The following is a 15,455-nucleotide window of genomic DNA, read 5'->3' as shown; positions in this document are numbered from 1 at the left end:
GTTATTCTCTGAAAGTGTATTTTAACTTGTTTTGTTCTGAGAGCATGAACAAATCAATATTGTATATGGTGGCTTGGGCTTTTTCCCACTTGCAGCTCTTGACTCAGATTAGGTATCATGTATTTTGTGTGATGTGTTTCTATCTTTGGATGGCTTTTCTGTTCCAAGTGATAAGAGCACTGGTCCTTTCTCATGAATGCCTTTTACAGACTGCTTCTGCGATACTGGGAGGAGAGCAATGTTCAGATTCTGAAACTACAAGCCAAGATGTTTACATATAATATCCCAACATGCCTGGCCATCTGGAAAATGTAATGCAACAGTCATACATCTGTTTTCATAGCTATTGCTTTTGTTTGTAAGGTTTACTTCACAAAGGTAAATCTGAAATGTCCTTCTAATTTGGCTTGTACTCGAAGGTTCTCTTTTATTAGCTTATTATATTGAGAGTAACTTCGTTACAGCAGTCAGAGATACTGTCACTTTAAAATGAGAAACAAAATTTCCCTCTTTGGGAATACTTAAGTGAATGGATATTATGCAGATAAATATGAGTTATGTATTTACAAGTTGCCTTTTAAAATTCAACTATTGACTTCTGTCTCCTCCTCTCTACCCCTCCCCTTTATATATCACAATCGCAGTATTCTCCATTATCCAGTGGTGCTGAACTGATCTTTTTCTTCAGTGTTTGTTCATAATGGGGAACCACTGAAATGTCTTGCTCATGTAAGGTTGTTTTTAAAAAATGGCTACTCTTATCTTTTCACAATAGATTAACCTCATTGGAAGTTAGTTTCTTCTCGAGGAATTAGTAATTCCATTCCACAGTCAGTATTCTGCCATGAATGGCATTTAAAATAATTCAAGAATAAATGTTTTTATATATTTCTTTTCCTCAGAGCCATTGCTGCCGAATGCTTTCTAATGGGACAAAGAGAAGTAAGTCAACACAGTGTACTAAAATGAGTAATTATGAAATTCTGTAAAACTTCTCGTTCCTTGTCTTTATTCAAAGCAATGATAATCTCGTGAATCCAGGATTTCTATTTAGTTGAAATACTCTTGTTTATAGACACCAAAACGTGTGCCTCAAGTGTGAGAAATGTTTTTGACAACTGGGGTAGAATGGATTGTATAATGAGTGCATGCTCTTTCTGTGTATCTTTCCCATACTGGGAAGGCTGTATTCTTCTCCCTTTTTTTTTTTTTGCTTTTTACCTGGAGGAGATTGTTGTATTTCAAGTTCTAGCAGATACTCATGCCGGAAGATGCTAATGACTATCTTTACAAGTGGACAAGAGAGCTTGAGAGAAACATTTTGCAAGGACGTGTAATACTAGGGTGAGAGAGAATAGCTTCAAAACTGAGAGATCGATTGGATATTAGAAAAAGAAGCTTTATTTTGAAGTGGCGAGACAAAAACAGGTTGTCCAGAGAAGTTGTCGATTGCTTCCAGGGATGAGGTTTCTAGGCCAGACTGGGTGGGGTTTTGAGCAACCTGGTCTAGTTCAGTGGAAGATGTCTCTGCCCATGGCAGGGGGTTTCTTATCAAGATGATCTGTAAGAGCTGTTCCAACCCAAACCATTCTTAGATTCTGTGAAGTAGTTGGAAGGGTGGGGTCTGCCAAACTAGTGTATGAAGAGTTCCCATAGTTCCTGACCACACGCAAGAGTCCAGTTCCTTTTTTCCAAAATAATAGGTTTACTTACTAGTATTTAGAGTAGAGAAATATCACTCTGTAGAAACACAAAAGAGGATTTTTGGCACAGCAACTGCATCACTTTTCTAATAGAATTATCTTCCTGGTATTGTTGCTGTCACCTTCAAAATACTCTTCCGCCTGTGGAAAGATGCAGTGCATTTGAGAGTGGGGGGCTGTCATGAGGCCCTGGATTTGTGATTCATCTCTTGCTTGTGATATTTGAGCTACTTTGCTGTATCTGTTTTTTTATCTTGTAGTGACTTACTCTTAGTATCCTTCTTTTTTGTCAGTGGTCTTCTGAATCAATATTAAAGCTTTAACTGATCCATAAAGGGTAGCATGACTGTTGTTAGACTCGCATATGAAATGTTTTCTTTCCTTTTCTATGGTCTCCTAGAATGTTTAAGAAGAACATTTCCTAAGCAGAATTACTTTGTTAGATCAAATAGCTCAAAGTCGGGAGATATCAAAGGCTGGATTGCCTATTCAACCTTAATTCTGTCTCTGTGTTGATGGTTTGGTGTAATCTGTAATTAATCACAGATCCCTGCTTCAGTCATTGTATTAGATGGACTACATCTTAAAACACTGCCTATAGTAAGGCTGGTGACTGAAAAGAGCTCTGATTTGTTTGGTTAGAAAAACATATGTCAAATGCATAAAAAGAGGGCCCTTAAAGAAAATGAACCAATTAAAATGAAGGCATATGTGAAACACTGTAGCTGGATTACACCCAGAAGAAATCTTGTGGTTTTCTTCTGCAACCACCTCACTAATTATACTGTGTATGGTAAAATCACTTAAGTAGTCACACACAGTGCATTTGGGTTTTTGTGGGGGTCTTGGTCTGGGATGTAGTGAGCACTTAAAACTGTTTACACAAATCAGTGATTGTTCCAGATAACTGGATTTTTCTAGTAAGCAAGTAGAATATTGGTTTAAAATTGAATTGTGATTCAGATTCTGGATTTCCTGTTCCTGGAGAACCTGTCATTTATTTCCTTCAGAGGTCATGTAAAGGTTTGTTAAAAGAGTATGAAAATGGGTACAAGTATTTAAAATGCCAACAAATACCTGGCCTAGTGACTCTGATTGAAGTTGGGACTTAAGATGCCAGTAGTTGAAGGACACTTGAGTAAGTACTAGTATTAAACATCTTGGTCCTCTATTTTGAACCGTAAAATGGTAAAACCATTTTTTTTTTGAGAGTTGCAAAGACTCATACTGATTGTTGAAGCATAGATAGATAGATGCTGAAGGAAAAAAGCCCATGAAAAAGTTATTTTCATTGCAGGATTGGGATGATATGCAATAAACAAGACTTGAGCCTACATATTGAGTGGTGAAAGAAATTCTCAGTAAGCTGCTTCATTCCTGAATGTGTTCCATCCTGTGCAATGAATGAGGCAAGAATCTTGTGAAGAAAAATAGCAGGTCCTCATGTAACTAATCATGTTCATACAAGGGTCAGAATTAAGGTCAGAGATAAACTTGCCTTTGCTTTTAGTACCAGTTTAATGCTTGACTTCAAAACTATTAAAAAAATTATTGCAAGAGATTTTGTGCTTCAAATAATTCATTTTGAGTGGATGAAATTGTGCTGACTTTTAATACTTGCCTTTGTTTTACAGGTCCATCATTTATATCAGAGAGCCCTTCAGAAGTTACCTCTATGTGCAACACTGTGGAAAGATGTAATGTTTTCTCCTTATGATTAAGTTTGAGGTTTCATATAAATTCTCTGCATATCCCATATCCATAGATGTGGTGATGCTCAGGCTCTGGCTAAATCTTATATCTGCTTCCCCATCTCTTTCAGCAACTCTTGTTTGAAGCATCAGGAGGAGGTAAAACTGATAACCTGAGAAAACTAGTTTCCAAGTGCCAAGAGGTTGGAGTCAGCCTAGATGAGCTTTTAAATTTAAACACTTACAGAACAGAAAACAAGAATCTCTGAACGCTGGGTATGGTCAGCCATAAGTCCTATAAAATGCCAAAATCAGTTGAATGATTCTTCAGGCTGATCCATGCCCTAGGATCAATGTAAGGCAGATGAGTATTGCTGAGCATATCAAATCTCCAGTCTGCTTTCCTTGAACCTGGAAACAATTAACATGACCTTCCTCTGGAAACATGAACTCCCTGTCTGGCCTTGCTTCTGGGCCCTGCCAGATTCTCATAACGTCATCTACGTAAGTATAGTTAATCAAAATGACAGACTTTATTTTTTTATGTTTTCTTTTTATTTACTGTTTTCTTTGTTTTGCTGTTCCTGATTCACTTGACACTCTCGCTGATGCCTGAGAGATCTGTGTTTGGGATTAATTTACTGGGCTGTGTTTACAGTAAAAAACAACTAGTCCATTTTGGGTTTTTTCCTTTTTTAAACCTTTTTTGAGACTTTTTCATTACAGGATTTAAAACAAAAGCAGCCGCTCTTAAGGAAAGTGTAACTGCCGTGGCCACAAGTATGCTTCTTGCACTTGAAGGCTCTAAGAGGGTTGCTTACTGCCCTTTTCTGCATTGGACTCATGGCAGAGACTATTAAACTTGAAGATTAAAGAAACTTTTGCAAATGCCAGTGCATCAGAACCTAAGAGTGGTCAATTATGTGCAATTTTTTGTAAAGAAATTTTAATTTATAATAAAGTTTAACAGTTTAAAGAAAAAGAATATTTATCTGTTTTGTTTTGGTATTGCCTTGCAGTATTACAGGTGTTTTAACAGAGATATTTTCAATACAAGCTGACCTTTAAAAAGAAAAAAATCTGTTGCCTTTTGTTATTTTGATCAAGATATAAGCAAATGTGGTTGAGCTGCCTATTGTGGAGATAGAATAACTGTCCCCTTGGGTGTTTTTCATCCCCTTGCCTCAGGTACACAGTTGTTTGTCCCAGACCACACAGTTGTTTGACCCAGCTATTCCTATCAACAATACCACTTCAGTAAAGGAAGATGCATTTTATATTGTCTTTTTTTGCCCTTGATAAAATGAGGCCTACTTTCTGAAGTTGATACATAAACACTGTAGAGAGAGATAAAATATGTGCCAAATCATACCAAAGGGTGGCTGTAGTACCTTTGCATAGGTGTTTCATTAAGATGCCAGTAAATGAGTGGTCTTCATGGTAGAGAATGAGGCAAAATAGTTTGACATATCATTTTGAGTAGCTTTCAAACCCCTTACTTAATCTGAAGCTAAATGTGAAGCAGCTCTCTTAAAGGAGGAAAAAGTGAGAAATACTGGTTTTCATCCAGGGTAATGGAGAGTGTTTCTGCACCTTAAGTCCTTTTAAACAATTCATACTTAATTTTATAATTCATGCTTAAGTATAAAATTCAAGTACTCACTTTAAGTTTTCCTGCAGACTATACAACCAGTATTCAAAAACTGACTCAAACCTGTTCTTTACTGGAGTAGGGTGGTGTCCTGATTTTTTTCACACTTACTTAGTTTGGCACATTCCACACAAGTGTAGTATTCAATTGTTTTACCGAAAACCCCCTTAAATTTGATGAATGCTGTCTTACATAATTAGCCAAATATTTTTTCATAGGTGGTCTTTAAAATTTTCCAGATAAGTAGTTGATATTTTTCTGCAGCAGTGGTTTTTAGTGGGATACCATTTTACCTATTCCACTGTTAAAAATGGAAAAGCTGTCAAGGGCTAGAGCACTTGCAGTGCTGTGCTGTGTGATCCTTACCTGAGTCTCATTGCACTTAGGGCTGTCACTGCGTGACCTTTCTTCCCTTGCTGTATAGCGACTTTATAGCAGAAGACGTCTATAAAGGAGACATTAAACTTTACATTTTCATCAGGGATTAATCATGTATACTCTGCCTTAATGGCTTCTCAACATAGTTGGAGGTAGGGAAGAGGAAACCAAAAGCCTACAATGTTCTGATTTTCATTGGCCTTGATCCATATTGTTCTGATTAAAATATTCATGGGTGATGCATGTGGCCTTTGACCCAATCTTGCTTGATGTATAAAAGTGGTTGATCGTAATAGGAATTGTTAATTTAGAAACTGAAATAAAAAAGTATGAAGAAGCTGTATGGTCTTCAGAGCAGCACCAACATTTATTTTTTACCAAGAAAGAAGAAAGATGCACTGCTGGGTAATATACAAGTTCCAGGAAAGAGTTAGTGCTTCCACAGATCTGTCTCCAGGCTCTGATATTCTAGTAAGAGGGCTTTCCATTCCAGAAACTCGCTTTCTAGCTATCATTTGCAAAACTTCATTAATTATTTACCAGGAAGCCTTAAATTTACCAATTTAAATTACCATTTAAATTTATAATCTACATACTGGTCTTTCAAATTGGTGATCTTTTCTAAGGACTCTGTTCTACAAGCAATTTCTGATTACAGTTAATGGTGGTGAAGAATTGTGAAAAAGGATAATTCCAGTCAATCAAGCAAACTACTAGCTGCTTAAGAGGAAAAATAAGGGGAAAGCACAGTAACTTGTTCCATAAAGTTATGCTGCTACTTGTTCTGTGCTCAGAACAGCTACTTTATGAAGGGTGGTTTGATTATTTGGTATTTAGTTTAAGTCTCTGTGGAAATAAAGTGTAGATTTTTAACAGTACTGGACCAAACTACTCCCACTACAGTATTTTTCATTTCCTGGCTCTTGCAAAGGCACATGAGTATGAGCAAAACATTCAGCTGCATTTATTAGGAAGAATAAATGGAAATTAGTGTTTGTTTTGTTTATCTTCCTGTAGGACCACATCGAATCTGCTAATCTCATTTGGTGTTGGTTATTTTAGTGCTTGCTAGCTCCCATGGGACAGCTGGTGCTCTTACGTTCAGCTGTGGCAAAGGCCATTACCCCCCTCCTGTACTCCACGAGGTAAAACATGGCTAGTAGGTTCAGACAGGTGATCTTTCTCATCTGCACTGGCAAAGCCATTCCTGCAACCATGCATCCTAGTCTGGCTTCCTGGTTCAGAAGAGGTATGGAGTTACTGAAGAGAGCTACTGAGCGGCCACACAGAAAAATAATGGATGAACATCCCACATATATGGAAATGCTGCTAGAGGTGGGACTTTTCAGCCTGAAGGTGTACAAAAGGAGGATGTAAAGAGCCAAGCTCTTAAGCTCTTAGTGGTGCCCAGGGGCAGGGCTATAACCATTTGGTATAGATTGAAATGCGGGAGGTTTTGGGTGAATGTCGAGAGACACTTTTTAACTGTGAAAGTGACTGAGCACTGGTGCGGGTAGCCAGAGAGGTAGTGGAAACATTAGGAAGCTCCCTGGATGTGGTTCTGGACAATGGGCTCTAGATGTCCCTGCTTGAGCAGGGGTTTGGAGCAGGTGATTCCCAGAGAGCCCTTCCAGCTTCAAAAATCCAGTGATTTTGTGATGCTGTCATATTCCTGATGTATGTAAACCTTTGTGTTTTCACCACCTTTGTCTTATCAACCTCACCTTCCACCATAGTTACCTCTGTGCTCCTTTAGTCAAGGGCAAAAAGCACAGGGCCAGGCCAGCAGTGTTGGTCCTTTCTGACCGTCTCTGGCTGAGGCAGAGCTGTGAGCGTGTGATCTTTTACACTTGTCTAACTTTGTAAATACTTCTTGCCTTAGTATATGCAGGAGCTGAAGAACTAGCTATGGACTTCCTAATGTCTTTAATGTTTTTATTGAGGTGTTCCCCCACTGCACCTTTTGTTTTATATGGTCAGTGCACTGATTGTAGTTACTGATAGAGACTTTGCTTTATTCTAGATGAAAGTTATATTTTAAGGTTTTTTAAAATTTATTTTATGTAGGTTTTTGTTAAGATGATTGTCAGAAATGGAGAAATGGATGGTTTAAATTGAGAAAACTAGGGGAGGTGTGTTGATCTTGTGCAGCAGGTGAGACCTTGCCTCATCTCTAAGAGGGGAAGGTGTAGAACAGGCTTCCTTTCAAAATCCTTCAGGCATATTCCTTGTGCACCTCTACTGCTACTGCTGTGCTTAGTAACTACAACTCCAAGGGGTAGCTAGTTTTGCAAAGTGGCAGTATCCCACCAAACATTAGAAACACACAATCTTCAGACCAGCCATGTGAAGAGCACCTGTGAAAGCTTCCACATCCTGCAGCTTTCCTGAAGAGCCCAGTACAGCCCAAACCCCCATACATCCACTGGTCTGTGCTGCTATTCTGCATGTATGCTGTGTCCAACTGGATGCTTGGATCCAATTTCACAATATACCCAAGGTCAAGATTGTGTTGATCATGAAAGATAGGGTGTTTTTCCTTGGCTCCCTTTTCTCTTGAATTTTGCTATAAATGTTTTGTGAGGTGAGTTTTTTTTTCTGTGAGGCTCCAGAGAGCTCACATTGACTTGTTAAGGTTGGAAAAGACCTGCAAAATCAAGTTCAACCTTCGCCCTCATACCAGCATGCCCACTAAACCCTATCAAGAACTGCCAGGTCCACTCATTTTTTGAACAATTCCAGGGATGGTGACTCCACCACTTCCCTGGGCAACCTAAATCTCTCATTATGCTGGTCAGACCTTGACTAAGCCCCTTCCTCCTCGCAGGTAATTTCAGTTCACATCCCATTAAATGTCATTCAGAATTACAGGGCAGTGAGCTGCATCTTACCTGGGGAGTCTAGACTGTGTCCTTACATGACCTGCCGTTTCACCTGAGACTGGGAAGCATCCTGTCATTTTAAGGAGCTGTCAAAAAGGAGGTGAAAGCAGAAAAGGTTTCTTTCCCAGAACAGAACAGGAGTGTCAGCTTATCCTTATCTGTAAGGTGGCTTAATGTTTGCAAGGAGCCCAAGATCAAAATTTAGCTTAAAAGAGGATATAAACGTTAACTGCTGCTTTTTTATTGCATGCAACTATTTGTTATTGTCCTACCAGAGCAGCAGATAAAAAAGCAGAGTATGGCCTGTAACTGAAACTCAAACCTTGTAAAGCTGTTAGCAGTGAATTACCAATGTGTCTGTTTGTTCTCTGTTAATGGGAGCATAAAATGCCACCATAAAGTTTGCACTGCTGCACCTGGGGGTACTGGCAGCAGTGACTGTATGATGGCTCTGTAAAATGTTGACAAAGATTAGATGGGAAGAAGCCTTTCAGTGCAGTCAGGAATGCTTGATCTAGCAGAAAATAACACAGAAAATACAATGATGTTATATAAGTGACTTGCTTCAGAGTGAGCTGGGGAAAACTATCTGTGGAATTGGTAATGATTTAAGTAATTTCTCAGTGCTGCCACAGCATGAGATGGCCACAGATGATCTGAAGGAACTCCTCCATGAGATAATAATTCTTATTGATGTCTATCTCTATTTATTTTCATGACTGTCAATCTGGCTTCCGTTTGTGACCCTTGGAGTTAGGTTTTCTGGTCCGTTTGAGAAAACTGTGTGGCTGAGGAAAGGTGGTTGAGGAACTTTTAAGAATGGGTCTTCAGGGCAGTGATGTTTTCTCATGTATTGACCGGGGTTAATACAGCATGAGTAGGAAGACACAAGAACTGCTTCTACTAGCTTCCAACAGGAAGTTTTAGTTGTGATTTTATGTGATGTGGAAATAGCCCATATATTATCATCACCTATCTGTAATCACATCAGCTCTCACCTTTCCCTCCTGAGGCTTTCTTTGCCCTCTGTGTTGTGGTTTTACCCCAGTCAGCAACCGAGTACCACACAGCCACTTGCTAATACTGCTCCCTTTTCCATTGGGTTGGGGAAAAAAATGGGAAAGAAGGTAAAATTCATGGGTTGAGATAAGAAATGTGTAATAATAATTAATAGTTTTTAGTGTTTTCCTTCCTTTCTCAAAAGATTCTGCTGTTTAGTGCCTCAAATGATGACATCATCAATATATTGCAGGTGTTCCAGAGCTTAGAAGGTGATCCCAACTGCTTGCTTTCCTTGTCCTCTAATTGCAGAGGATAGCAATAATTCTAGCTTTCTAATTCTAACTCCTAGCCTTGTTACCCAGCATCCAAGCAGACAGGTGATCACAGGCTCACCTGGGTGATGGCTGAAAACTTTTTGCATAACCCAGAGTTCTCTCAGGGATAGGGATTGAGTGGTTCCCTCTTGTTCTGCCTCTTCCTCCTGCTCTTGTGATGGCCCTGCTTTGTTCTCCTTTCCTAAACAAGCTCTCTTGTGTCCATTTCTTCTGGTGAGAAGGGGTGACTGACACCAGCAGGGGCTGCTGCTCTGGGTCAGCTCTGGGGCCAGGGTGGGAGCAGCTGCAGTGCCTGTCACTGTCATCAAATCCAGGGAGGTTCTTTTCCCTTGAGGATCCTGGATAGTGCTGAACTGGGCTCATAGGCCAGGACCCAGCACGCTGCAGTGATTTGTGTCTCTCTGGAACTGCCAGGCTGATGGCATCCTTTTTCCAAGTATTTTCCTAGTTTTTCTGGATCCTGTGCTTGTTCAGTGGGAAGTTCCAAAATGCTGGAGGTACCCACTGTCCTCAGCACTTGCCCACACTATCCCACACACCCATCCACTCAGAGCTGTCCAATCTCAGGGCAGATCTCTGGGTGGTTTTCTTAAGCAGGTGTTCAACAAGACCTGGAGCACAGTCAGAAGACATAGCAATAAAACCGTGCTGGTTTGAACATCCCAAGGACATTTGACATTTGGAAGAGCTGTAGTAACTAGCCTGGAGGAGAAGAGGAAGACAAGTGGAGACGTTTCTCCTATGGACTGGCTCTCTGAGGAGAAAAGGTAAAAGATATCATTATGAATAGTCTCCAATAGATCACTCACAGAGTACGAAGATGACAGCACTGCTGAGTACAAGTAACGGATTCGTTTCATGACCAGCAATTCTGTCATGTTGTATACACCAGCATTAAAGTACAATGTGATGCAACTCAGATAACAACACAACAGCTCTGAGAACAAGTAAATCAACATTGTGATCAGTGACTTAATAATGGATGTTTATAACTGGTTTGGTCTAACATGCTATAATCGTGCTTGTTGTTATCTCAACGCTTCATTGCCCCGTGTCGAGCACAAAACCAGCCAGCAGCTCAGTACCACAACTGCTTACTCATGCCCCTTCCCTCCCTGGTGTGAAGAACAGGAGAATCAGAAAGAAGGTAAAATGCATGGGTTGGTGTAAGAACAGTTGAAGTTTAGGAACATAATAATAATTAAAATAAAATGTAATATGCTAACAATTACAATGACAGTTATAATGAAAAGAGAGAAAACAAAAATAACCCACTTGCCCCAAAACCCCCCACCCACACTCCCAGTGACGTACAGTGCAGTTACTCATCACCCACTGATTGATGCCTAGCCCATCCTTTTGCAGGGATCCCCTTATCCTGAGCAATTACACTTTTATTGTTCAGCATGATACCATAGGGTCTGGAATATCCATTTGGCCAGTTTGGGTCAGCTGTCCTGGCTGACCACGAGAAGCTGGAAAGTCCTTGACTTTGGTTAGGCATTACATGGCAACAACCAAAAAACCCCAATGTATTATCAACATTATTCTCATACTGCGTCCAGAACACACCACCATAGTTACTAGGAAGAAAATTAACTCTACTCCAGCCAAAATCAGGACTTTGAAAACATTCTGTGATCTTCCTTTGTCTTCTACAAGAGACCTTAAGGCACCTTTCTCTGCCAGGATAGATTGGATAGGTTTCAGTAGGGAGATTAACTCCATGAATTGCACTGCTCAAAATTCTGTACAGTCAAGAGAAGTCAAGCTTTTTGGGACAGCAGGAAAGAGTGGCAGTTCATTCTTTACATCACCTGACATGGACCAAAAAGACTGAAGAATGCTCTCAAAAGGACAGTGGTTCCAATCTGTGCAATTACAGGTATGATACCATCATTTGATGTGTGATTGAGAGAGGATCAACTAAAAATCTCTCTACTGAGAGGACGAACTCCGTGGTTAAAAAAATTGTTGTCACAAAAGTCATAAGATAGCTGAGGCTGTGTGTAAAGGCTTCCATGCAGTCTGTGCAGAAGGTTTGATGATGGATACAGAAGATGGTGCATAGCATTCTTCTGACTGTGCACCTGTAGCAGGTGCATACTATGGTGCTGTGTTGTCAGAAGCCAAATGTAGGGGACTGGAATAAAGCCAAAGACTGAATTATGGGTAAAAATCTTGTTCAGACTGCAAAGAACTTTGTTTTAGAGTGCATCTGTTTGCTTCAGCTGAGAAATGCTGAGGAGGACTGGCATGAGGCACTTGTGCACCAGCTCAGTGGAGTAGTTTTGACTTTGTAAGTAGGAAATCTTGCTTCCATATGTTTTCTGGCTGTAAAGCCTCATCACAATCTGATGGATTGTCTGGAGATTATTGTGGAGAGAGAAAGATGCCACACCATATATAATGTAAGTCGCTTTATAATTACATGATAGGAAAATGACCAGTGGAATTCATCTGGGAGGCAAAAAGTATGTGTTTTTTGTCTGAAATCAGCACATGAGAGGGTCAGGGTCTGTAAAGTGCCAATGAAAATAAAGCATGTGCTTTTATCACTTGTCCAGCGTAATCCTTCCAGAGTTCTATATTGAGTTATTTTTTAAGGCCTTGTGCCAGGGCTTTATCAGATGAACTGAGATCAAAGGTTAGGCTTGATTATTTTTTTGTGTCTTTCTGCCTCTTTTTCTGCCCAATTCTACTAAGCAGTCCAGAGGCTTTATGTAATGAAAAGCTTTTGTGGGAATGGAGCGATAAAAATTGTTTCAGCCTGGCCTTCTCAGCTAGCACTTAGAGGGGCACAGAACATGCAGGTACAATGCCAGGATCTGAGCTCGCTCTGTGTACTGAACACTGATTTTTGATGTAGTGGAAATCCTAAGTTGTAATGTGTAGCAATGGCTGAACAATCATCCATAGAAACCTGGAGTTGAGAAGCCTTGATGCAGTCACAAAGCACCCACTGATGAGGCTGGCTACTGGGCCTCATCCAGCACTGGGTTTTGTGTTTCCTAGATTGCAGGCAGTGGGGCAATGGAGTGGACTGGAAAGTCTCTAAGCAGAGTCAAGAAATACACCAAGTTTCCTTGGATATACTGCATCCAGTCCTGCTGGACACCCTGATAGAATACTAAACCTACACTTTGGACTCCATCCCTGTGAACCATTGGACTTGTGCCAGAAACTTCAGAAAGATTGGTTGTATTAATGTGATTGGGCAAGACACGGAGTTAAGCTGAGGCTAATAGTTCAGCCTGCTGTTAGCAGGCTCCCTGGCATGGTTTGGGCCCATAGAGCATCTGTACCAGGTTTGTTTGGTGAATTAATGTGTGGATCAAACATTGTTCCTGAGACAGTTTATGGACAAGAACACTCTATTTTGGGGGAAAGAAGGATTGGAGTGAGTGTGTGTAGCTTCACCTGGATGATGATTTGAGGGCAGACAATATCCCCAGGCAGTTTAATTCCCAGTACAGAAGTAGCCAGTGTGTCTAGAGGCAGGTGGCAAGTTGTGTGCTGGGACTCTGGAGCCAGAGGAGCTCACAGAACCAAGCACACTAACTGAAGGCTCCTGTCTCTTTGCTGGATGGAACTGGGACCCTGGAAATCTTGAGTGCCCATGTCAACCTTCCCAGGACTGCAGGGTTTAAAAACAAGTATATAAACAGTTATACAGGGTGAAAGAGGGGATGCTTTCTTAATAAAATGATTATTTTTCCATAAAACCTATAGAAACTGTGGTGGTGGTGATGGCAGTAAGATTCCAACTTGACTGAGCAGTCAAATGTGTGCAGATGGAGGTACTTTCTAAGACATTTCTGGTTCTGAGGAGTGGTCTTACATCCTTACTGTGATTTGTCCACCTGCACACTTGCTGGGCTGCAAACATTTAGGTTGTGCACATGGGGTAAAGCCAGCTGCAGGACTGACCATCTCCTTGGCTTCTCCAGCACACTTTCTAAGGTCCCACCTGCTGTATGATTTTGGAATCATGAACTGAAGACATCAACAGATTCAGGACATCCCTGTCCTATCTTCGGCTGTCCAAATACTCTGGATTTAAAGCTTACCTTTTTAGATAGCTGAAGAAAACAGGAATATGGGCCTTGCATAAATAACAAATACACAGATGTGAATAACAGGGTCCATACACTTAGTTTCCTTCATTTCCTGACCATTCTTCTGTATGGACATGGGAGTCCTCTGCACATGATTCTTAGCCACTGTTTTTCGAGATCTGCTTGGCCGGGAAAGCCTTTGACTTTCCTGATGTAATTTTCCTCCTGCTGCTGATGAGATCCTTTTCTCTTATAACACTGGAGTCCTTTGATCAGTTTATCAGTTGATCTATTCTTTGATTGTTTCCCTTCTGCATGCAAAAGATTTTGCTGTGACTTGCAACCACCTTGCTGATCAAGGATGCTGCTTCAGACTGGAAAACCATTGAAGCCGAAGGGCTTCCATTGCCAGCCTTCTGTCCATCTCCACCACCACCAAGGCTGGAGAGGCTGGAAAGGTGCCTTCTGCCAGAATTCCTGACATTTGCATGGGGAGTTTTCTCAAACTGTCCCTCTGAGCCTTTCAGAAAAGGGAGGACTGGCTGACCAGAAAGTGCAGAGGAGTGTTTCCCGGCGGCAGTGAGGCACACTCGGGCACATGGTGGCACTAAGTGCCTGGCAAAAAGAGGCTGATGTTCTACACCCAGCCCTGACTGCCCGCCACCTCAGAGCTACTTCCCTGATGGAAGAGGCAAAAGGCTGAGGATTGCAGAGCAACACAAAATGAGAAATCTAAGCTTCCAATAGGATGTCTGGGAATACTCTCTTAGCAAGTGTCTTCCTCTGTCTGTCATCTGTCCTGCGAATTCTGCTTCTGGTCATATTACACCCTCAAATCCCTTGGGGAAGCTTTTCCTGGAGTGTTTTGTCATGTCTCCCTTGCTAATAAAGCCAGGGCATATTTCTGCTAGGTTATTAAAAGATCTATGACATTTATAGAAAATCTCACTCACATTTTTAAGATACATTATATTTAGAAGGTGATGGCTTACTTTTTAGTTTGGATCCTTCTTCTGATTATTTTAATGGCTGGTTAACATCACATTGGCAGCCTAGACTTCTGAGCCATAAAAAGTGAAACTTTAATAATTTTTTCCTTATGACAGAGGTATTTGGGATAGAAAATCTGAATGACACAAAAGGAGGAATTTGCCAGGGAGCTCTAAGGTGGAAATGGAGTTGAACAATCTTTTTCTAATTACTGTAATAAGAGTGCCATTATCAGAAATGCTCTGTGCTCTATTGGGAAAGAGAGTTATGTTAATAGGAAACAAAGATATTTGATCCTTCATAGATCAAAGCCCTTTGAAGGTGCTGCTGTCATTATGAAAGGCTCTTGGTGTAAGAATGGTACTTAGTGGACAATAGCTCTATTGTTTGTCATGTATTTAAAAAAAATGAAAAATCAGACCCAATGTTTTATTTATGAGGGCCCAGATTTGAAGAGAAGTGCTTCACTCTACCATAAAGCAACAGTTTTTAGGACTATGCTGTAGTTCACTGCCTACAAACGTGAGAAATTCCACTGTGCAAATGGGAATATTTGGTATGGGAATAAACACTTGCTGAAATCCACTGAAGTGAAGAAATCCCTTAGAAAGCTTCTGAATTCTATGCTGCAAAGATCTGTGGGTTTTTTACCCATTTTTCTTCTTTCTCTTTATTTTCACTTGTGTTCATGATATAGCTCTGAGAGCTTCCAAGTAGGCTTTTGCTTTTTGTGTTAGTGCTTAGAGCAGTCAAATTCTGGTCTGA

The 15,455-nt window shown here is 40.5% G+C and overlaps 1 protein-coding gene across 5 annotated transcripts in view; it reads left to right on the top strand.

The window, feature by feature from the left end:
- ZFC3H1 (zinc finger C3H1-type containing) overlaps positions 1-4,379 on the top strand; it is a 41,719-nt gene extending 37,340 nt beyond the window's left edge. For 4 of the 5 annotated variants that reach the window (XM_050984366.1, XM_050984355.1, XM_050984349.1 and 1 more), the window contains exons 32-35: positions 210-311; positions 903-942; positions 3,338-3,400; positions 3,526-4,379. In XM_050984366.1, coding sequence (XP_050840323.1) covers positions 210-311; positions 903-942; positions 3,338-3,400; positions 3,526-3,663 — 343 coding nt within the window. In that variant the 3' untranslated portion in view covers positions 3,664-4,379. Of the gene's footprint in view, positions 1-209; positions 379-902; positions 943-3,337; positions 3,403-3,525 lie in introns of those variants that run through there. The other variant, XR_007779803.1, reaches the window with a different exon arrangement.
- Positions 4,380-15,455: the final 11,076 nt, after the last annotated feature.

Source organism: Serinus canaria, chromosome 1A (genome assembly GCF_022539315.1).
Source record: "Serinus canaria isolate serCan28SL12 chromosome 1A, serCan2020, whole genome shotgun sequence".
NCBI lineage: Eukaryota > Metazoa > Chordata > Aves > Passeriformes > Fringillidae > Serinus > Serinus canaria.
This window is presented reverse-complemented; position numbering and strand designations above follow the sequence as displayed.